General features: G+C 36.2%; 1 protein-coding gene across 4 annotated transcripts in view; it reads right to left on the bottom strand.

Annotated features, from left to right (window-relative positions):
- LOC149548052 (mitochondrial 28S ribosomal protein S29-like protein) overlaps nt 1-25,572 on the bottom strand; it is a 185,948-nt gene that overhangs the window by 26,186 nt on the left and 134,190 nt on the right. For all 4 annotated transcript variants that reach the window (XR_016353966.1, XR_016353967.1, XM_089792080.1 and 1 more), the window contains exons 6-7: nt 21,473-21,645; nt 19,518-19,627 (exon numbers count right to left, since the gene is read on the bottom strand). Coding sequence is in view for 2 of the 4 variants with exons in the window: in XM_089792080.1 (XP_089648206.1) it covers nt 19,519-19,627; nt 21,473-21,645 (282 nt within the window). In the remaining 2 variants the exon portion in view is untranslated. The remainder of the gene's footprint in view (nt 1-19,517; nt 19,628-21,472; nt 21,646-25,572) is intronic.

The following is a 25,572-nucleotide window of genomic DNA, read 5'->3' as shown; positions in this document are numbered from 1 at the left end:
GCCACATTTGTCATTGGTGAAGTGAATGTTTGGGCACAAGGAACCACGTTTTGTCTGTTTGGTGCCTTAGCATTCCCATTTCAGCCTTGGTATCTACAAAATATAGGATTCCAGTTGAGCTACATTTCATATCTAGTGCTCAATAAGACTTGCGATCAGTTCCAGGATTCTTTCATTTCCATTTGATAAATTCAAAAATGCATGTTATTATCATTGTAATCATTTCAATAAGGTGATTAGCAATTAAAGGTTGTTTGGTGCATAGTTAGCATCAAAGTCCACCCAGCCGAGTTATACCTACTCAACAACTCCGCTCGTCGAGTTTTGGATCATGACTCGCCCAACTCGGCGAGTTGACATAACTCATCTAACTCTTCGAGTCCGAGCATGCTACCTCGATCAGCGGCAATGCCAAAATTGTCAATTAAAAAACAAAAAAAATCATTCCTTTTGTTTTAACCCTAAAAGGTCTTCTAATTGCTTGGTATGGGAAGAAGAGAGGAAAAGTGAGACAGGAAGAAAAAAGAGAATCCATATGTTAGCAACCTATAAGGAAAAAGAGCATCAAGGAGACTAGAAATCACTCTATGGAGGCTACCAGCTTGCATTGGGAGCATTAAGGAGTCTATGACAACACTTCTCAACTCATTTGGACGAGTAAAGTGTTAAACTTGGTAGATTTTGTTGATTTTTTTGTATGTTAGTGTATTTTTCATTGTTTGTTAATTTTTTTAGTTTCAATTTCTAAATCTTGAATGGTTTTTACTAAATTGCATAAGAGAAGTAGAATAATAGCAAAGTGCAAAGTCGCAATCCCTACAATTGTTTTAGAACAAATTTGTAAACATTTTTTAACAATTTTTTCTCAAAAAAAATGTAGGGTTTACTGATTTTTTTTAATTAGCTTACAGCTATGTAAAACTTTGAATTTTCTTATTGCAGTAGTCTTAACATTCATTTTTTACAATGCCTCCAAAGGATCCAACTTGGAAATAGACCGAGGAATTTGGTGGCAAAAAAAATAATCAAACAATGTTTTTTTTTTTAAAGAAATCAATTATTGTGGCATCAATTGATCATGTTGTTGGCATACTTTGGCATGATATTACTATGCGCACAAAACAAACTGCCAAGGAAAAACACTTTTTTTATGTCCTCTTACAAAAACATGAACAAGAAAAGTTAACTAAGAAGAGGCAATTGGAAAAATTAAGTGATATTGGCTCCCATAAACCCACATCCGCATCTACAAGTTGTGTTGGAGAGGGCTCTACTAGGCCTCCCTTACATTCCGTGCTAGTGCTTCTACTCATGATAGTGGCACTATTACCTTTCATCCTAGAGTGTAGAAGTTGAGATTGGATAGTTACTTTGTGTCGTGCACTACTCCTAGCACACAACCCTCACTTGAAAGGATGGGTTAGAACAAGGAGATTCATGATACTGTCAAAAAATAAATTTGTAAATTTTAGTACTTTTACAACATTTTATTTATTGCAGCTGGGTAATTGTCTTTTTATTTATTTGCTTTAAGTTTTAAAAAAAGAATTAAAATTTTTGGTTTGAATTTGAAAGTGTGAAGTCGAAGTCTACTTCGTCTAATCATGACGATTTATCATCTAAACATAATCTATTTGTGAAAGGTCTCATTATTGGCGAGGCATGATAGATAGCATAATTATTTGTGTTGCAAGGTTTAAAGCCCCTATTGATGCTGAGTTGAGTGGCCTACTCTGATTAGAAATGGTTAAGGATATGACAGTTGAGCTAGAGGACCACCGATAGTCATGGTGACAAAATGGTTGCACCATCATGACAAATGGTTGGACAGATAGAAGGAATTGAACACTCCTAGATTTTTTTATTTTTTTCTTGGGGAGGTGATTGATCATACTATTGTCCTACATGAATTGAATAATTTTAATTTTGATTTGTTGATTGATCCATGATAATTTATTATACAAGAGGTGGAGTAAGAAAATATGGTACAAGAGGCGACAGATAATGCAGCAAGTCATGTTGTTGCAGGTAAGCTTTTAAGTTTTAACTTTTCAAGAATTGAAAATTTGATGCAGACGTCTATAAATTTATTTAAAATTTTCTTAAGATATCTAAATGTCTAATTAATTTAAAACTATTGCAAGTAAACTTTTGATGAAGAGGCAATCCAAAAAAATTTGGTCTCCATTTATGACCCATTGCCTTGACCTCATGTTGGAGGATATTGGTAAGCTTAAATAAGTCAAATCATGCATTGAAAGAGCAAAGAATATTTGCAAGTTTATCTACAATCATGGATTGGTCCTTAGCATAATGAGGAAATACACGGGGCAAAAAGGAGTTGGCTTCTCCTGGTATGATGAGGTTTGTCTCAAATTCCTTATTGTGAAATCCCTGTTGACATCAAGGAAGCTTCGAGGCGCATGTTTGTTGAGGTGGTGTGGACTTCCTCATCCTATGCTATGACCATTGCAGGGATAGATGTAGCAAATTGCATTTTTGGTGAGAAGGGTTTTTGGACCCCTTCTAAAGAAATTTTAGAGGTAAATTTATTACTTTTTAACATTAATTATTTACTTGTTTAATAGTTTAGTTTTACTTTTATTTAAATGTATATTTTTATTTAGTTTACAACTTTGCAGTTTTGCTTGTTTTTTATTTACTATTTTTTTTTACATTATATGTAGGTCATTGAGCCCCTCATAGCTCTCCTACAAGTTGTTGATGGGGAAAAGCTCTCTATGGGCTAGATATATGAGGGCATGGATAGGGCCAAGGGGGCCATTAGATTTAGATACGTAGGAGTAAAATATAAGTATGGCCCGATTTGGAAGATTATTGGTAGGAGATGGCAAAACCAACTTCAAAAGTCCATCAATGCGGTAGCTTATTACCTCAAATCAGCATTTCATTTCCATCATAACTTCAAAGTAGATGAGGAGGTTCTTACTAGCCTATATACAGTGGTGCAAAAGATGTGTCGCGATGGCATGGTCTTAACTACAACCATTGAGCTAGATAAATACAATAATGATGGGGTAATTTTCTCAAGCACGGTGTGCTAGAAAAAAATTACAGCCAGGTAAAAATATATTCTTAAGTTTATGGCTTATAATTTATGTATTTTAATTTTTAATTTTGAAATTTAGCCTTAAAGTTGGTACTTGTAAAGGAGACTAATTTCTTGTCTTTTCCTTATTTGTAATGTCCCCTTTTTGAGCATGTTCTTGCAGTTGGCTTGGTCAATTCATCATTGCGACCCTTGTGAGCTGACAATAGGATTTGGGGGTTTCAGTTTCGGAGTTAATTAGGCTTTCCTGTGACCTATGGTGAGTTTTGGCTCCATTTTGAGGGACTTGCTATTTCTGGTAAGTCAACAATTGGTTCCGATAAGCTCAATTGAGTTAGAGGAGTTGAGTGATGCTCTCAATTTTTGTTTCTGGCTTCTGGTTTGGGCTCCAAGTGTCTTGGAGGAAGCGTCTATTTTTAGCAAGTCACCCATTAGGTTCATTCGTCGTTTTTTTTCATTAAGATCACTCATGTGTTGTCAAATTTCGATTTTGATGCCTCTTCAGTCATTTTCGTAAGACGGGTGAATTATTATTATTATTCAACAGAATATGTTGAGGATACTATTTTTGCTGGTATTGTATGTTGGCCACCTTAGTGTCATAGCTCATTGGAACTAGGTTGAAAAGTTATAATCTTGGGCACACAAAACAATGACCTTGCATGTCCAAATTTCACGATATGGTTGAAAATGTCATTTTTGGGAGCCAAAAGGAAATTAATAAATATACTATGTGCCTACATATAAAGCAAGAAGGCTTTTAAGTGAAAGGTGTGTGGTTGAAGCTAAGTTGCACAATGGAGATTATGAGTATGGCTTCCATTATGAGAATTGATCATCCAATTGTCTATTTGCTTTTTGTCGTTTTCTTGAGAGGATTTGAATTTGGTATTCAATTCCATTGCTGAAGTATAGTGGTTTGAAAGTCTGTAATTTGTGTTTGCTCTTAAAATTACTACTGTGGTTGAGAGGAGAATTGGTTTGTCTTCCATTCTGTAGCTACTGTGATTAGGAAGACACTATGATTGCTGGAGATTTATTTCAGTTGCATTATCATTGGGGTTTAATCTCAAAATAGGGCATGAATCATCTGCCATTCAACGTCCATTCTTTTTGTGTATCAGCATGGTAATTAGCCAGCATTTTGAGCAGCCTTTAACAGCAAATTGGAGCCTCTTTACAGGTTGGAAAAGTCAATTCCGAAGTCTGATACTATGAGATATTGTGCAGCTTATTGGATGCCGCACTGCTGCATATTAACTCCATACCAGCTGTGACATATGTGCATCATATCCGGCACTGTTTGGGACTGCAAATTGGCAACAAAGATCCTTGTCTTTGGGCATTTACCGGGTTCTTTCCATGTGATCAGGTTAAACTTAGTAGTGAAGTTGTAAGTTATATTGTGATTGATTTCTCAAAGTTGCAGCCATTATTGTCACTTATAAGGTTGCATAACAACTGTTTGATCAAATGTTAAGTTGTAGTTTTGTGTTTCAGTGATTAGTATGCATGCGAAGTGTCTATAGAAATGTCTAATTGTTGTTGGTACATATTGGGCTGCGTGGCAAGTGTTTGTCTTTATGTCTATCAGCTGTAATAGTTAGTTTCAGTAATGTAATTGTTTGTCAAAGGTCTGGAACAACTATTATATCATTTTTATAACAACCTTGCATTGCTAGATGTGTTCAAGGGAGAACCAACAGGATTCTGACAATGGTATCAGAGCAGTTTCCTGCCATCCTACCACAGAGGTTTGATCCAAACAGGTATTATTCTCAGCGTAAGATCAAAACCATAGTTACACCACCCTTGGGGACGGGGGGACGGCGAAACGGGGGGACAAGTTTTCGGGACGGGGGGACAGAGGGGCCTTAATTTGGGGACGGCGGGGGGACGGTGGGGGGACGGCGGTAGGGGACAAGAGGGGTGTATATATCTATGCATATGGTATTTAAAAATGTTAGTTATGAAAATATGTATTGCAATATAGGATGTAAAGATGTAAAAGAGTGAATACTTGAAACATTGCATTGAATTGGAACATCGAACATTAAACATAAATAGTTGAATTTGCAAATAGTGAATAGTAGGATGTCCCCCATCCTCGGTGGAGGTGGTGGAATCTAGTGGCACCGCTGGGGACGGGGAGACGGAGTCCCCAAGTCTCCGGTGCGTTGAAGTCTCCGAGACGTCAGGCAAAAAGGGGGGGGACGCGTCCCCGTGTTACTATGATCAAAACCACAAACTGAACAAGTTCAGTAGACATAGTTAGGTTCAAGTTATAACAAGATGGGTGACAATCCACCAACAAATACAGAAAATGATGGAAACAGGGAAGGTATGGAAATATTTAGAGGTCCCATAGCTGGTGACTATTGTTTTGCAACAGCTTACCACTGCCATTTAGTAGATGTCTTTGCCTAGAGGGAAAAATTGAGATAGGGACGAGCTCGGTAGTGTAATTGGGACTTCTAGAGCGAGAGTAGCTCTTGCAGGTACATATGATAGGCCCACAAGTCCCACGTTCTTGAGGAACGAGAGTGAGCTAGGGAGTGTAGGGGAGAAGGAAGGTGGAGATTTTGATGATGGTATGTGGGCTATGCATCGCGAGCAGGAAGCATTTCCTGAGAGAGTTACAAGGTACCTATCATTTGACAGATATATGATTCAGAGGAGAGAGCATAGCAGACCTAGGCAGGAGAAAAGGCAAAGAAATCACAATGCTGAAATAAAGCGTGCCACCAGCAAGCTTACTCTTCCTATATTTGATAGCAATGGGAAGGTCACAACTCGAGATTGGATCAGTAAAGTTGACGCATTCCAAACAATTAGGTCTATGATAGAGGTGGATGCCATAAATAATGCATCTTTACATGTAGGTGGGACCGCCCACAAGTGGTGGCATCACGGGATAGCATCTTTATATATTCACCTATTGGAAATGTGAGTTTTGTGAGGCATATTTGTCCAAATCACTCTAAAGGATTATCCTCTTTGGTTGCTTAGATCTAAAAATGCATTTTCCATACTTCTGCAAAATCCAGTTTTGTTGTTTCGCAATTCCAATAACAAGGGTTGCAAAAAAGAGAACATTTTGCTATTTTGCAAAGCACAAAATAAAGGAGTGCAATATAGCAAAGCTATCGCCATTTCGCGGAGGCAGAAAGTCACCAAGACAAAGTAGCGAACCAAACATTATTTCATGGGGTCCAAAATAGAAGGATGCAATATGGAAAAACATATTGCTATTTTTCACAAAAGGTAAAAGGTAATGGTCACAATATAGCAAACCCTCCAATATTTCACAAGGGAACAAAAATGAGTCTTGCAAAATAGAAAATTCGTCACCATTTTGCAAGGAACATTTAGAAAGGTTTGTGTACTGGTGAAAAGGGTATTTTTCCCGTTGGGATGGGCAAAATCATAGTGCAAAATGGTGTCAGCTGCACCTAAAGGATATGATGGCATCTTTTCGAAAAGACATTACACACACTTGGAGAATTAATGAGATTTAATGGCGCAAGCATAAGTTCAAGAAAGTCTTTCAAAGTAGTCACCATAAGTGCAAGTTTATTTTGGAAAATCTGGAGAAGAAAATTGCATTTGGTGAGACAAGAAATTGTGAAGGTTGTATAGGAGCTGGTGTTGAGAAAAGTTGCAGAAATTGAAGGCATTGCAAACTGGGATGAAAAACTCAATAAGTTAAAGCTTTTATTCATCTGCTTTTACTCATCTGAACAGATTTTGATTGAAATTCAAAATGCCTGGGAAGAAGAAAATGGTAAAAAATTAGCCACCTAAGGTTCCCCCACAGAAAGCCCTGTTAAATCTATTACCAGGCTCTATAGATACAGGCACTAGAACATTATTTTCAGATGAATGGTCAGAATGTAGGGATGTCAACTTACCCATACAGGTAGATCACTCTTTTGGTATTTCTATGCCAGTAGACATGCAAAGGCACCTAGGTCTAATCCATGGAATTTAGGCCCAGCTAAGGTCATTGTTTCAAATGTTTTTTTTGATGTTGAACTCAATGATGCCTTGGCCAAGAAATATGAACCTGAAACCAGAACAGTGAGGAATGTGGATGGCACCCCTCTTCTGGTCATCGCTAATTCTTACATTTCAGAATGTTTTGGGTTGAACAGACAGACTCTCACCAAGATTGATATGTAGTACCCAGTTGATTACGAATGAAAGGTGAAGAGTGTGGGATTTGGGGAGGCTGCATATTTCATGAGAAGAGGGGAAAACAATAGGCCAGTAAAATTGTTCAATAAAGGGTTGTACCTCAGAAAGGATTTTATGGATTTCTTCCAAAGGACATATTATGGTTGGAGTCAAGTATTTGGGGAGGACTAGAGGACAAAAATGCCAATAGACTTAATGTACATGTCTATGAGGATCTAGTACCCCAACCTTTACTTAGAGTTTGATATATATTCTGAGATTGAAAGGATTCTACACAAATGGCTGGTTCAATGTAAAACCAGTAGAAAGTTCAAAAAAACAAAAAAGAAAAAATTGTGCCACGTCATATTGTTCCAAAATAGTGTTGTGTTTTGTCATTCGATGAAATTAACAATGTGGGAAGGGAAGGGGACTAGGTTCCTAGTACAATTGTGGTGTAGGATTTGGGATACAAACAGCAAGGACTGCAACTACACAGTCTTCCATGAATATTTTGTGGTTTGGATATTAAGGTCACTTGGACAGCAAGTAGAAAGGATCATGTTAAGAATAAGAGCTATTTTAAGGCCATGTATTATACTGACAAGTGATTTACACATAATTCCGCAAACTGGATTTGTAAGGGAGATCACACTTTAATCAGAGTTTACGGGTGCAGACAGGCACCACACAAATTACCAGTTCTTGTCTCAGAAGGAATTGCAGTTCTTGAATTTATTTGGTAGATGTTATGGTTTGAGAAGCAGATCAATTTACCTCAGAAAAGGGGGACATTTATGCCCCATGTCAGATTCGCAGGTTTTTCTATTGGTTCTGGTTCATTAGAACAATTGCAGGATTATTACAAGAAGGCATGTTGCCTTGGAGATGGGACAAAGAGGCATTATGACCCTGAGGCTCATATTCAATCTTTCATAAAAGAATAGAGACATAAGATGGATTTAACAGGAGACATTGGCAGGAATTGTGTAGACTATTCATAAGCACTCCAGAAGTAGAAGAAATGGAAAATATTGATGAATTGGAATGGTGTTCATCCATATGCCCAAAGGGATGGTGTTTTTGGCATCCAAAAAGCTGATTTTACTCTGGAAAACTGCCTGGATTCTTATTGCCTAGCCAAGAGGATTCTAATCCAACAATACCCAGAACAATGTAATATTTACTCCAAGAGATATAAGCATAAATATGGTTCCTTGTGTCTCTGAAAATGATACGGCCAGCATTGGATAATGTCACCAAACCTTTGAAACACAAACCACAGTCAAAATTAGCATTTATCACATCAAACCATGAAACACAAATCAAAACACTTCATATCTCATTTGCATCAAACCCTTATTGCCAAAAATTGACCAAATTGCTGAAAACTCAATATGAAAGCATCCACCAGCTAGGGTGGATCTTGCACCACCGAACCCAAGCTAACTTAAGAGGGTTTTTGTCCTCAACAATCCAAAGAACTCTCCAACTTCATCTCAACATGTAGTTATATTTCCCAACTCTAATTTATAGAGTTAAAGGGAAAATTAGGGCAACTCAATTCAAAATATCATATTTCCCTCACAAGACCCTCAATATATCTTTTAAAACACTTTGTCGCCCCCTCCTTGCCTAGGAGCCCCAGTTTTGGGAAACACATTATAAAATATTCACCAATCCAGTCCTAACGTTACTTTTTTTAACACTTGAGTGAAAAATAAAAACCAGTATTTCCACAGCGGATACTCATTTGCCCCTCACTAGGCACACATATCCCCATGTCCAAAACGGATACATATCCAATAGTCTAGGTCAATGTCAAATAATATTGTTGATCTCAGATTGGTTTTGACTAGTGAGTGTCTATAGACATAAGTCAATTACTTAGCTCGTGCCGAACAAGTAGTATATGCCGAGCACAACATAGAGCATGCCAAGTCAACAGCGAGTGCCGAGTCACTCGAATGTCGAGCAGACAGTATATGCCGAGTGATGCAGGAGTCGAGTAAGCAGTGCATGCCGAGTCATTCAAGTGCTAAGTCACAATATAGAAATCAGTATATGCCGAGCATCAAAGACTTCAAATGCCGAGTAACACAGTTTTGTCATAGTTAATTGTATTGACACAAACTACTATGTAAATCGTTTTTGAGCCGACTTAAAGATTGAATTACGATATTTTGGTTATAAGGATGAATCTTAAGTTGGAATTTCTATGAAGTGTGTGCATCCAATCAGGTAAAGAGAAGGTTTAAGCGGCAAAATGGATGAATCACAGCCATTGATTCATACCTAACCCTAAGTCACCTAGGTCTTCTTAAGGAGGACAAACCCTAAACTTCAAAAGTGAGTGAAAGAAAATGTATGAATGATCAAGGAGAGTTTTGCATGCACAAACCAGGACATTCATGATGACCAAGGAATAATGATCTAAAATTGCATTGCAGAATCAGTTAAAGGAGAACAAAGGCAGGAAACAGTGAACGGCAGAGAGACATCTAATCAATAAGGATCAAGAATACATCAATCTAGAGGTGATTTGTCATCAAGCAACAAAGTGCTAACTGCAGGATCAATGCTGAGATATTCTAACAGGTGAATCAATTATCTTAACAGAGTAGTCTTAACAGGTTGTATTGAAATCCTCTAACAAGGTGCTTACTTTATTGTGAGTTAAAGTCCTTTAACAAGGCACACTTTTAACAGGGGATTGAAATCCTTTAACAGGGTAAGACCTAACAGTCTTTGTAAACCTTTAACAAGGAAGACCTTTCACAGGGTAGATCACGTCTCATGATCAAACATTGTAACCTTCATTGGATACACTTTATTACTGCAGCAGTGAAGATTTGTGGGTGTCATCCCCACCCCAATTTTACCTTTTCATTGGAGGGTTTCTAGGTAATCATATCTGGTGTCATATATGTGTGAATGCTTACTTGTTTACATGATTTAGATGTACATGCTTTATACGGTATTTCAGTTCACTTATTAAATGTATGAGATGGATGTGTGGTGAATGTTTTATGTGTCAAAGTTTAAAGCACTGATTCACCCCCTCCCCCCCCAGAAGTTTACCTTTCCTATTGTAATTCCAACAATTGGTATCAGAGCTTTGTTCTATGGAAGAGAAGCTTTGCAACTTTGAGGAAAGATCTTGAAAATGGAAGTCTACAAGTTGGGAAAGATCATTGAGAATCAGGGAATTGAAACACAACTCATTCTACATCAACTGAATGAAGCAAGCGAAGACTTAAAGAAATCTTTAAAAAGAAGGAAGGAAATTGCTATTGAGGAGAATGACACACAATACAGAGAGATGAACACTACCAAACTATTTGCTAATGGAGACTCCAATGAATTTGATGCAGTAGTTGCAGATCTAATGGAAAAGAACAAATCCCAAGCTAAACAAATCAGAAATCTCAAGTTAGAGCAAGAATCACAAGTCATACTACTATGTCAGGTAACTGAACGGAAAAAGAAAGCTATGGAAGACAAAGCCATGATTGAAGATGACAAAAGAGTTTTGACCAATAGACTAGAAGAGAAATCATCAAAGCTAACTAGGATTGCTAACATGCAATTGGATACTTTGGGTCAAATGATGAATGCCAACTATGAATTGAATGTCAAGGACATTGAGATAGCAACTTTGAAATTGCGGAATGAGCAACTGAATAATGACCTAAAAAGGGAAAAGGAATTTGCTGAAAGTTTTAATAAACCTAGTGAAACCATCAAATACTTTGAGCAATTAATGAGATCCCTTAGATCCAACAAAGATACATCTGGACTAGGATACACAAGTACTGAAGAAGGAGAGTCATCCAAAAGTGTTGAAGAAAGGAGTAACAAAGGTAAGAATTCCAAACCTACCTGTCATAATTGTAGTAAGAAAGGACACACTGCAAATGTATGCAGGAGCAAGACTGTAAATCAGAATGTTAAGCAAAAGAGCATGGGTCACTGTCATAAGCACAATAGACAAGGTCATCAAGCACATGAACGCAAAACTAAGACCTTGCACACTCAAAGATTTGAAAGATATTGTTATAACTGTCAGAAGTATGGACATAAAGCTTTTGAGTGTAGATCCAAACCCATGTGGTCATCAAACAAGCAAACAAAGGTAAAGAACAATGGCAACTCTTATAATTGGGATTATAATACAAGGTACAGCTGTCATTTTGTCAAGAGTATGGACATGTTCCTGAGAATTGTATTAGAACACACTTTAGAACTAACTATAAAAGGTGGTTGAGTCAAACTACATGTTTTAGTTGTTTGAAGATTGGTCACATCAGTTGATATTGTCCAACAAGGTCAAAGGCACCAAGTTGTGAGTTCAATAAAGGCAAAGGCAAGGCAGATATTGAAAATGTCATAAATGAAATGAACAAGACATGGAAAAAAAAGGAGGATTGTAGCACATCAAGTGGAGAAGGGATCACTTCACCCAATGGGTCAGGTGATCACACCTCATCAAACTAAGCAATCAAGAGGTATGTGGGACTGATATTCAAAAGTTATATCATACATAAGTTCCAAAGAATTTAGTTTTGAAAAGTTTACATAAGCATGAATAAAGATGCAAAGTGTTATTAGGAATCAATGAAAAATCTTTAAGATTTTCACGTTACTGCAGAACATGAAAAGCTTCATATAATTGCCAAGTGAAATACTAGAGGATACCGAGCTAACAAACTGGCTAGTTGTTGCCGAGCTCGTAATGGTTGTCGAACGAATGAAAAGACTAGTGGATGCTGAGTGAGCCAGAAATTAGTTGATGTCGAGCTTATAGTTGTGTAAGCACTCAGCATTTATTGCAGTATTTCAAAGGGGTATTTGATTGATTTCTACTCATTTAACATCATTTGAAATCAAGAGAGAGCAGGAAGAGCTAGAGGCGATCTGGAAATTCATCTGAAGCGTTAGCAAGATATTTGAACAGCTATTCGACATCATTTCATCAAATTTTGCAAGGTATTTATCCTGTGTCGAGCTAAGCTATTTCTAATTTCGTAAACCCTAGTTTTGTAAAATGGCGTCTGGTTCTTCAAAGGCAAAAGGAGTAGAGGAAAAAGAGGTTTTGAATGTTCAGTTGGTTAGCAACGAAGTAAAACAAACTATTTTCAAAGCCATACCAGACATAGCATACAAACAAGATCCCTCTAGTGCGTTATGTATAATGCCACCGCAAGTTTTAATGATTCGGGATGTCAGAAAATGCTATAATTGTAAAATTGGGAGTATTGGTGACATGGAAATCAGAGAAGCATATGATAAACTATGTGTAAACATGGTTAGGGGGAGAATTCAAAATTGTAGAAAAGAAAGGGTTAACTTGTGCCCTAGATTTCTGTAATGTTTTTAAAACTGAATGGATCAAGATTGTTTTGAGTAGGATTCATGATAGTTCACTGTGGTTAGATAATGGGCCAATCAAAATATCAAAGAGAATAATCCATAGGGTAATAGGGTATCCAACCCTCAACCAGCCAAAGACTATGAGAAGTGATTCCAAAGAAGTTATTGAGAGGAACACAGGGGCTGTGTGGAATAAGAGGGGAATGACCATAGACACCATCACAAATCCTCTAATTAATTTTGCAATAAGGGTAATTGCACATAAGTTTTACCAATCAAGCAGATTGAACAGTGTACCCTGTATTGCAGTGGATATGGGTTACAAGATTGTGAAGAAGGATCATACATATGATCTTGCGGAGCTGCAGCTACAACAATTGATTGAAAACCTAGGAGCAATAAGGAAAGCAAAGAGTGTTCAGTGTAAATTTGGATCTATTTTGATATGTATCTTCTTTTATGTTCAGAACACATTTCCTACATTTGGCACTATGGCATGGAAGACAAATAGGTCTTTTGCAGTTCAAATAGGAGAGTTCATTGAACAATTAGGTGAAAATTTTGAGTCAGTAATGACTAGTTACTATGAAGACTTCAAGCAATCCATGAAGAAGAGATTGAGGATTCCAATATCATTAGTGGAAAAACATTATGATGATGTTTGTTTCCTAGTTGATGCTGATTATACATTTGTTCAAGCAGCAACTCCAAGAGTAAGATGGCTGAGGCCATTAGGCTATGAAATTAATGTAGATGAGGCCTCTGCAGCAATAACAGCATTACTTACAGAAGAAATAAACAAAGATGCCAAAGCATTTGGTAATTATGAGATGGCCAAATCTAAGATTACTATGGAGTTAAAGACTGTCTCTATCATCAAAAAGAAGGAGAAATTAGTAAAGAAATTAAAAGAAAAATTCGGTGACGTTGTTGAGCAAGAAGAGGATGAAGAGGCAGAAGACACTCAAATTCAAGCACCTCTTGCATTGACACAAGGAAAGGGTGAAGATCAGCAAGAGGAAGAAACAGAAACTGCAGAAAGTGTCGAGGAAGAAGAAGCCGAGGAAGCACCTACTCCTACTAATCAAAAAAAGAGAAAGGCTAAGGCACAAATTGTGACAAAACTCAAGAAGGTTGCTAAACCTAGCCAGCCCAAACCTACAAGACCTACCACAAGGGCTAGTGCACGTGTCACTGCACAAAAGGCTAAAGAGAAAGCGAAACCTACGGAGCAGGAAGGAGGAGCACAGAAAAGACCAAGGAGAAAACACATTGCTCAAGCTGAATCTGATGAGGAAAGGACTGAATCTGATGACAACAGCCAGTTCCAAGTGGTGAGTCATAATCCATCTTCAGATCTAGACAATCTATGTGAGAATGTTAGAAATAATGCAAATCTATCAGGATTTTCTCACATTGATTTTGAAAATCTTGGAAAAGTTGAAAAGAATCAAGTAGAGGAGGCAATATATGCCATGATGGCTACTTTCAAGAAAGCTCCTCTAGGGATTGCCAACTCCATACCTAAAAGCCTATATGAAAGAGTTGAGTAAAAATGACACTTTTGTTTAGATATTGAAAGGCAAATTAGAGAAATTTCCCTCGCTCAAGTTATGCCTGAACTTAGCAGGACACAAATTGCTAAAGCCATAACGAAATATGCTGTTAGATTTGTTCCTAAATATAGAGCCTTCAGCATATACAAAATAACATAGAAGATGTTGTAAAGAAGACTACACAGATGTGGAAAGTTACATATGGGTTAGCTACAATCAAAGCAAGAGAACAAGAGCCTATTGAGGTTAAAGATGATGAAGAAGATGACAATAATGAAGGCACAGTCGAGGGAGGTACTAAAATGAATGTAGATGATCAGGCAACAGCTGAGAAAGAGCAGCAACAAAAATAGAGTGTACAAGATACACAATTGCCAAATGTCAGCCCTTAACAAATAACAAGTATGACTATTGAAACTGTCACAGTAAAGGATGTCTTTTTATCTCACTTCTCAGAACATCAATCCGCTAACAGAGGAAGACTTGAAAAAGATACTTGATCAATCTACACTATAGGATAAATTATGTGACAATCCTGTATTGGTGAGTGTAGAAAAACTTTAGAAATTAGTGACTAACACTACAAGGGAGGAGGTGAAAACACAAGAACCACCTACAATTACCCCTCAAGTCACTAATGTATAATCTTCAGATAAAGTACCAGAAGTTACACCAGAAAAGATTGACACAAATGGAGAGGATAAAGTGGAAACTCAAGCCACTACTGAAACACAAAGTCATACAGGTCAAATAGATTCATCTGCACCTCCAACACAAGTTCAAGGTGCAATTCAAGGTAATGTAGTAGAAAAGAAAAAACCTGAAGAGACTGAGTTGACACCCAAGCCGAAGGAGCTAGCAGCAATTCAAGCACTAGTAACTTTACCAAAATCTGGCACTCCTTCCAGTCACACTCTTCAAAAGCCAAGCACAGATGCAACACCTTTGCAATTCTCAGTGTTGAGTCCAAGTTCATCAAAGGAAAAAGAGGTAATAACATATGGAGATGTAAGCCTAGATGAAGAAATTGTTTTGCCAAAATATGATTATGCCACAATGACAATAGAGCAAGTATACTTCAAGAAGCCCTAGCTAGAAAGAAACATCAAGAACTGCTCAATAGGGAGCATAGGCAGAAGCAAGCTCTGCTTGATATTAAAGACATCTTCTTGGATGCATTTAGTCTACCTACTCCAGATGAAACAAAGCCACTTATTGAACAATTGACAACTATAGTGAAAAAGGTAAATGATGCAGACCTTGATACTAATGCAGAATTATTAGAATGGTCTGAAAAGAAATTTCAAAGTAAAGTGAATGAGAAAATATCCAGTGATATAGCACTTACACAAGTTGCACTGGCAACTAAGATAGAAAGTGTGAAGAAGGTACTCAAGAACGTTTTCTCTCTATACGTCGAATTGTGTAATCCTACACTCTTCACACAAGAGACAAGGAGTCACATTCTGAGCTTGGAGTCTTATTATGAGCTTGGAAAGTCAAATAAATTCATCAGGTGCAAAATTTCCCATGACTCCAGCTCAAAGTGAGAAGCATTTCAGGACTTTATTGCAAACCCAGAGTCAGATAGCAATATTATCTGTAGATGAAGCCAACATAAGGGCCAAATTGATAAGCATCCAAACTACATTGATTCCTCACATGGAGATATTGCACAAGGAGTTAGGCTATGTAGAAACTCTTATGAAAAAAGACCCCAATCTTTCTACATTAGATGGCCTAGTTCACCTTGCTGCCGAGCTGGCCATCCAAATTAAGTCTTTGGAGATAGCTTGTGACAATTGGGATGCAACTCTTAAGATCATTCTTGAGGTCCATAGATCTTTCTTGGACAAACACACTATTAGTGTATAACCCATTGACATTAGTGTCAAAAACAGGGAGAAAGTTAGCTTAAGCAAAGGGGGAGAAAGAAAGCTAAGCTAAGACAAAGTAAGAACATGGGAGAGCAAGCAAAGAACAGCAAGCAAGTAAAAGAGTATCAGTTGAAGCACATCTACTCAGCAGGAGTAACATTTTGAGTACAAAACTAGATCTAACAACTCGAGGGGAGTTATAAGATTTTGACGTATAAGTTGTTGCTAAATTTTGCTATTTTGAAATTTTGTATAGAAGCTGAATAAGAGATATGTTATGCTCGTAAGAATAAAAGTATTAATGCATGACCAAGTGTTCTTGACACTCATGTCAAAGGGGGAGATTGTTGATCTCAGAATGGTTTTGACTAGTGAGTGTCTATACACTTAAGTCATTTATCCTATTGATGAGGGGAAACATCAAAATAATAAGGAAAATTTACTTGGGTTTACGACGATTTAATCCACATAGTTATAATAATTTATGTCAGTGAAAATTGATGAAACTCTCATTGTCGAATGTGAGACAAGTAATTATCATACTTTTTGTCCAATTAGCTGTGTATCTTGGTTATATCAAAAAATTGAAGATAGTTTCTTTTTAGTTGTGGGTACAAAGACATGCGGTTATTTTGTGCAGAATGCACTTGGAGTAATGATTTTTGCAGAACCTCGCTATGCAATGGCAGAATTGGAAGAAGGAGATATCTCGGCTCAATTGAATGATTATGTGTTCATGTCAAACAAGTAGTTTATGCCGAGCACAACGTAGAGCATGCCGAGTCAACAGTGAGTGCCAAGTCACTCGTGTGCTGAGTCACTCGAGTGTCGAGCAGACAGTATATGCCGAGTGATTCAAGAGTCAAGTAAGCAGTGCGTGCCGAGTCATTCAAGTGCCAAGTCACAGTATAGAAATCAGTATACGTTGAGCATCAAAGACTTCAGATATCGAGTAACACAATTTTGTCATAGTTTGTATTGGCACAAATTACTATGTAATCCGTTTTTGAGCCAACTTAAAGATTGAATTACGATATTTTGGTGATAAGGACGAATCTTAAGTTGGAACCCTTATGAAGTGCATACGTCCAATCAGGTAAAGGGAAGGTTTAAGCGGCAAAATGGATGAATCATAGCCGTTGATTCATACCTAACCCTAAGTCACCTAGGTCTTCTTAAGGAGGACAAACCCTAAACTTCAAAAGTGAGTGAAAGGAAACGTATGAATGATCAAGGAGAGTTTTACATGCGCAAACTAAGACATTCATGGTGACCAAGTAATAATGATCTGAAATTGCATTGCAGAATTAGTTGAAGGAGAACAGAAGAAGGAAATAGTGAACAGCAGAGACATCTGATCAAGAAGGATCAAAAATACATCAGTTTAGAGGTGATTTGTCATCAAGCAACAAAGTGCTAACCACAGGATCAATACTGAGACATTCTAACAGGTGAATCAGTTAAATCTCTTAACAGAGTAGTCCTAACAGGTTGTATTGAAATCCTCTAACAAGGTGCTTACTTTATTGTGAGTTAAAGTCCTTAACAAGGCACACTTTTAACAGGGTGTTGAAATCCTTTAACAAGGTAAGACCTAACAGTCTTTGTAAGCCTTTAACAGGGCAGGCCTTTCACAGGGTAGATCATGTCTCATGATCAAACATTGTAACCTTCATTGGATACACTTGATTACTGCAGTAGTGAAGATTTGTGGGCATCATCCCCACCCCATTTTTACCTTCTCATTGGAGGCTTTCTGGGTAATCATATCTGGTGTCATATATATGTGAATGCTTGTTTGTTTACATGATTTAGATGTACATGCTTTATATGGTATTTTAGTTCACTTATTCAATGTATGAGATGGATGTGTTTTGAATGTTTTATGGGTCAAAGTTTAAAGCACGGATTCACACCCCCCCCCAAAAGTTTACCTTTCCTATTGTAATTCCAACAAATATATTCACGTGTCCCTGAAAAACTTTGATTTTCTAACCATGCCATATACTGTGTGATTTGATTTTTTATTAATTAATTTTTAAAAACTTCATGCAATTTTTCGAAAAAGAACAATGGTCTAAATAAAGTCTACACTGAATGAGAAAGACAAATGAAATGTTTTTTCTATTTCAACAACCCATTTTTTTGGGTCTCTTCAAATGCAACTCTATTATTGTTGCATATTGTAAATTGCTAAATCAACTCATAATTATTTATGTAGCATTAATGAATTATCTCTATATTGCTTTTAAAGTTATGAAAGTCTCCTCTAATAGCTTAGAACATTGTATTAAATATATTTGTATTTTTCTTTTATGAATGTTGTATCCAGCCCTTATCTATATCGGTGGTCTCAAAAAAAGGCCTTATTTGTATCTGATACTTTATCCATATTTCTATGTGTATCCGTGTCCATGTAACTTTGCCTCAAAAACTTCACCATGGCACTGCAATCAAAAATATTTCACATAGAAGTGAAAAGCAAACTAAAAGTGGGACCGAGAGCCCATAATAGCACTTACTAATATAGCACATGCCAAAAATAGAAATGTCCTCAAAACACATGGATTTTGCAAGTTCAAGATCTTCACAAAACTCTGTGTCCTCTGACCAACTCCAGATAGTATACAGGAACCTCAGAATAGAGTAGCAAAAAGTATTACTAGGGGCAAAAAGCGGGCATTACAATAGATCATATTAATGAGTACTTGATAGCTAGAAATTTGTTCACCCACATGTAAGCATCAAATAAATGCATCAGCACACCTATGAAAAGCTCAGGGCAGCACATCTAGCGCAACACAACCACAATCATTTGAATGTTTATCTGTTATCACAGCTTTATTCATTCAATGACATGCTAAGTAACTTTAGGGATGAATGTCTTTTATTTCTTTTTAAATTGGTGAGTTTTTTGGATCAGAGTTTTGACACATCAGCCTACTAATACATGACATATCACAGATTAAGGCAGGCCATGTTCAGGAAGATGTCACTTCATATTATTATAATGACTCTTGGTCTTGAAAAATAAGGTGACTTAAAAAACCTCATAGGTGTCACTTATCACTTTGTTACAAATCTCTCCAAATAACCTATTGAATACAATGGAGATAGGTATATTGAATGGTGTGCTTAGACTGGTACTGTCCATTCTTTAATTATATGAATTAAGACTCATTTAGTGCAATTGATTATAAAAAGAGCACTGTATTTACTTAAGAACATCTCAGTTTAGGTGCATAGATGTCATGGCTTCTAGGATGGGATAGTTAGGTTTTTTGATCTTTGTGTAGTTTTCTCCACCTTGGGTGGTAGGTGCATTGTGGCAAACAGAGAAAGCCTGTGAATGTCTTACATCTAATGCCAATCTGTATATTTTTTTATATGACTATCATACTTTCTCACAGAATAAAAGAATATGTAAAATCTATCAATTGACGAAGAACTTTGCATGCCACTTACCTTATATAAAGCGAACCAAATTTCTTATCTCGGAACCATTTCCGTTTGCTAGATAGAATATCCTTTTCCACTTGTCCTCTGACAACCTTTCATGAGATATCAATTTTTGCCTGAGCACCACAAAACCAAAGATGATAAAATAAAATCAGACACATGGAACAATACAATCTTAAAATATAGTTAAATGTAGCATCTTTCTTTATATTGTTATATACAACTGCTCTCTACATGAAGCATTGAAGTGAAACCAGAGCTTCTATGGTATTATTTCAGCAGTAAATGACAAACGAATAGATTTCTAGAAGGTTTGGCACTCCTTTTGTTGACTATAAAACATAAAATGGCATGCGCTAATATGATCAGCCAAATAACTCCTTTATTCATAGATCTACCTTCCCACATACAATGGATATAAGGCCTCCTGTAAAATCATAGTTATCTAGTATTACTTCATCTGATGAATCTTTGAGATGAAGCTACAGAAAGTAGGTATTGAGGGAAACAGTACCACTTCAATGCTCAAACACTGAGTTTAAAATTGTGCAAGAACTTTCATCTTGTTGTGCATAGGATATCGTAACAGTATTTTTCAGAGAGACTTGAAGGAAGTTCAACAGCAGAAAGGAAAAACAACAGTTAGAAACTTAAATTGCAAAGAGATCCATTAGATACAAAAACACCTGATGGCACAGTAAAGAAGCAGACTAAGGTTTCAATTGTTCCTTTGTATTGTCATTAGGAAAATCAGATTAACTTCTACAAAGAAATACACATTATGGAAAATTTTGGAAGGGTTCTACCTTTTTCTATAGGTACGAAAGAACCAACGAATTGGATTTATTGATCTCAACATCTTTGTTTCCCAGAATTATCATCATGTCAGCAACTAAGGTTGCATCTCAGTTATATTCAATTGGTTGGAACTAGTTTTTTTCATCTCCTTAAACACTCATCTTAATTTGGCTAAAGTAGGTGGCCTTCATTTCTTTATTTACCATTGTCTCTCCAGGTTTCCAGGATGGGAGGACAGGATTTGAAGAGAGCCAACATTTTTTCCAGATTTTGATAATGGCAGAGGGCAGCATTACAATAATATATAAAATAAGTGATTGAACATTGAAATGTAAATTAAATCAAAATGCCTAAAATTATAAAAAATAACATACACAAACCGAGAAGGTGACTTTTGCTGATCCTTGGAGATTTCTAGAGGATGTCCCCTTTACAGGATATTTCTCAAGGGTGTTCCCCTTCTTAGGAGGTGTGTTGGGAACACAAGAAAATCTTTTTAAAAAATAGGGATGCGACCCTTCAAGAACCCAGCCCCTGGGATGTCTGGGACATCACTTGAATCCAAGGAAAATCTCCTTGTGGGAGACTATTATTATATTATATACTCTTCTAAATCTGTTTGAAATCTCATGGCCAAATTATTACCACCTTTATCATGATTATTATAGCTATAAATGCATGTTTTTCCTCCTGTGCGTATATGTATCACTAAGCCATTCTCCTTGAGACATACAGTCCTCAGCCTGCTAATCCACATTAGCATAAATATATCTAGTGTTCTAGACCATCAATTTACTGAATGACATAGAAGAGCATTGACGAACTCAGTAGAGAAATTATGTTGCCTTTGGTCAAACCTTCTCCAATTAAGCAAAAGCAGCCCAAAGGCAAAAAGTGGCAGTTCAGGTATGAATGAAAACCCAATGCCCATTTATAATGTCCTGAAATCATAAAATCAAATCATCTCATACTGAACTTAAAATCAGTTGCCATAAAAAAAAGGCAACCTGCATATTTGAATTACATAATACAATAGCATGTCTACAAACTCTATTGAAACATGTGTAAAATGCTAATAAGCATCACCTAAATCATTTAAAATTTCAAATATTAGCCGCAATAAATGCATCTCCATGAGATTGTCTAAAGGAGAATTTCTATACCTAGAGTAATAGTCAATAACTGCTTCAGCTTCATCAATACTATATCGATGAAAGTCATAGCGAACATGCTGAGGAGTATCTGGCAAGTGTTTCCGTAGTTTTCCGACTGCAGTTGAGTGAGAATATGCTGCCACCATCATGTCATTGTGTAACATTGAACGATATGGCTTAACCTGAAAAAAGAAAATAAACCACTTTAATTATGTGAATTCCCCTGCAAATTGTTCTTGTAATAAATATACCACCCAATTTCACAAAAACACCCTCAAAGAGTCCAAAGCACAAGTCACAGCCATAGGCTATGGCATCCTCTCACCATTCACATGTGTAATACCCCCTTCAATAATTAAAAATAATAATAATTTCTGATCTATAATAAAACATTCATACATTAATTACTAAATATTAAATAATATCTTATCAATTAAATAGATTATTAATTATTAATTTATAAGTATTAAATAATTAAATTTTAATTTTAATTAAAATGCTAAATGATATAATCAATTAACCAAATAAATAAACTTCAAGAATATCACCTAATAGGCGGGCACACCAACCGACGCCTTTACTAGTGAACATATCCCAAACACACATATGTATAATGTCCTAAATGGCATATCAAGACACTGCGAGAAAGGAGAAAAACATGGTCTCAAATAATAAAACATAACCTTTAACAATTGTGAAAAAAAGAACAATCTTTGGGACAAATATAAGAGGATTCTAAAGACAATAAATTCAAAAGGGCAACATCATTCCCCCATTTTTGCCATCTAAGACTAAGACCAAGAATCAATGAAAAGGGATGAAAGATTAGTAAATAGCCATCAAATTACATGGGCATTTTTCAGCAAAATAAAAGAAGTATAAATATTAGGGGTCAAAAGGGAAGAATTAAGGAGGAATCTCCCTTATGTTTTCCTACGTGGAGTGGAGTATATAATAAGACAAGGTAAGGGAGTATAATAACTCAAAGGTAAGTCATATTCTTTATTTTAAGTCTAGTTCATCTTTTTAATTTCTTTATCTAAGGTATTCTTTATTTTTAGTTTAATTTATCTTTTTTAATTTAAAACGAATATAGTCTTCATGATCCACGTAGAACTTGGTGCAAGGCATTCATTGTGAATGTCATGGAATGATCCAACTATAACTTGGTGGAGGGCATTTGTTGCGAGTGTCATGGAATGATCCAAGCTATGCTTGGTGGAGGGCATTCATTATGAATGCCATAATACGATCCAAGCTATGCTTAGTGGAGGACATTCATTTTGAATGTCATAATACAATCCAAGATATGCTTGGTGGAGAGCATTCATTACGAATGTTAGCTATTCCAAACTCAAAATCCAAAGAGGTTCAATAACCTCTTGAAACTATATATATAAATATATATAGATAATAACAATACATGTACATATGCAATAAAAAAGAAGTAGAATATTCTAGTTTAGTTATGATTTTACCAATTATCTTTCAATTATTACTTGTCCCAATCTAATCCTAATAGTGGGGACATTACAACACAATGATCAAGCTAGTTTAGGTGAGAGATATGATGTGTTCTAGACAATACATTTTAACATTGTTTGCTTCTTACGTTTACCCTTCCAAAGAAAATGAACATGGGATATTTAATGCACTCAACCAAAAATAAATAGGCAGGCATCAATACAACAAAAAGGAAAAATTACATGATGATTGAACAGAGACAAACATCAAATCTGAACCAGCATGTAAAAAGGAAAAAGAATAGAAGGTTCATGAATATGTATGATCAATCAATGTGGTTAAAAAGTAGTGACATTAATATATTATAGGCAATCAAAATGATCGCTCGGCCATAAGGTTCATTTCTGTCTGTACTCAATTATTGAACTTCTGTTGCAGCAAACACAGATTAAGTTAACACAATCCATTCTTCTGACCAGTTTATCAATGTGAAATTCAGTAAGTTCCACACAGTTTCTTGAGGAGTGGGGATGGAGGGCAATGCCCTAAGTTTATGGATGGCTGCAGGCACAAGGAGGGGCCACAGTACAAATAAATACAGTAGTTGGAAAATTAGTTATAAAAGATGTAGGAATAAGTAGAAGAATTACAAATTACACATTGGCACACTAATTAAATTGCTAAATAGTGAAAACATTGCAATGACTACACTTGGGGTCAAAGGGTAAGGCTCATATCCCCCATGGGAGGTTCTAGAGACAAGCTCTAACTGGGATCCAGGGGTAGAGCCCCTAGCGGGGGTCCAAAGGCATAGTAACAAAGTCCCTAGCAAGGTTGAGGGGCCTTTAAACCAGACAAACCTTCAAGGTGAATGCCATTTTCATGATTTTATCACTTTTTTGTGGAAAATTGAGTCATTGTTTTTGCAGCGTAGGATTAATTTGAAAATGTTCAAATTAGGCTTAAAAATCGGGTCCCTTTTTGTAAAGTTTCTGCAAATTCTATGACTGAATCAGAGATTAGATTCGACCTTCTTTCTCTCCTTTTAGCTTGCTGTAAATAGCTTCAAAGTATTGTCTTGAATTAAATTAGAAATATAAATCTGAAACTGTCTTTTCTTCTGCAAGTTGTATTAGGGCAGTATTGACTAAGGAGCAGACTTTATTGTTTTCTTGTGTGCTTTTAGACTTCAAACATACCCATAATAAATAGAGAGATCTAGGGACGTGTCTTTACAAGAGACATGTCCATTCCAAAGGATACTTTAACTTATCCCTAGAAGTCGGCAACCTTTTCCATGAAACAAGTAGTTTAATCAATACTAACACAAAGGAGTTTAGTTAAATCTAAACTAGTATTTTAAGGATGGACGCCAAAATCCTTAAGATGATAAAGCAAAGACTTTGGATCAATCTATATGCAAGAACAGATCAGACTGATCTGTTATCAGATCAGTAGGATTACAAGTTAAAGAATTAACACTCCCTCTTAACTTGATAATCATAATGAGAGATATCATATCTGGCAACATCAATAAATATGAACAAGCAAGAACTAATACTCTATATCTATCTAAATCATCTTAGCATGTGGTATCATAGAACACATGATACAATGTCATATTCCTAAACCTGTGATATGAAAAATCACCGCTACTAATGATATCAGTATTGCAAAGAATACAATATACAAAATAAATCTGAAGAATACTTTAAAGTTTAAGCTCTTCATTTATCCAAGTTGTGACTCATAGATACTGGTATTCCTATATCACAACATGATCCTGACTTAAGATCTACCAGAACACAGGATAAACTCAGGAAAAAATAAATTTCTTCTTTTATCCAAATTGTGATACATAGACATAGCAGTGTCTACATCACAATTTGATCTTGAACTCATCTAGATCCTAGTGTAGAACTCTACTGTTTAGCACATTATCTAACATATCATCATCTCTCATAATGTCTTTTATGCAAGTGTTCATTATCTCAGAGATCGTCACCTCTTTAATTATCAATACAAATGGTGGAGCCCATAATAGTCAATACCCTGACAATAAAATTATTTTATTATTAATTTAAAGAATACAAATGGATTATAATTCAACCATACCAAGTCTTCTCCTGAAGTGGTCTATCTTCACTCTAGATAGAGGTTTAGTGTATGTCTATTGTCTGATCTATAGTGCAAATGTATTCTAATTTTACAATATTCCTGTCTACCGTATCTCTTACATAATGGTAAGGAATTTCGATATGCTTGGACATGTCATCAAAAATTGGATTCAACGAAAGCTTGATGGAACTCTGACTATCACAATGAATAATCATAGGATTCATGGCTTGCCCAAATAATCCAACAAGTAACTTCGTTAGGCAAACTACTTCTCGAGAGGCCATCACTATTGCAATGTATTCAACTTCTGTGGAACTTTGAGCTATGAAGATTGTTTTCTGCATATCCAAGATGTCATTGTTGATCCTAAACCGAAACAACATCCTAAAGTACTTTTTCTGTCTTTAACGCTTCCACCCCAATCTGAGTCAATGAATCCATGTAAATCTAAGTCACCTTTCTCGTATTTGAGCCCAAGATTAAGAGTGCCTTGTAAGTATCTCATAATATGTTTGACTGCAACTAGG

Source organism: Cupressus sempervirens, chromosome 7 (genome assembly GCF_028749045.1).
Source record: "Cupressus sempervirens isolate cs-2001-9-10 chromosome 7, ASM2874904v1, whole genome shotgun sequence".
Lineage (NCBI taxonomy): Eukaryota > Viridiplantae > Streptophyta > Pinopsida > Cupressales > Cupressaceae > Cupressus > Cupressus sempervirens.
This window is presented reverse-complemented; position numbering and strand designations above follow the sequence as displayed.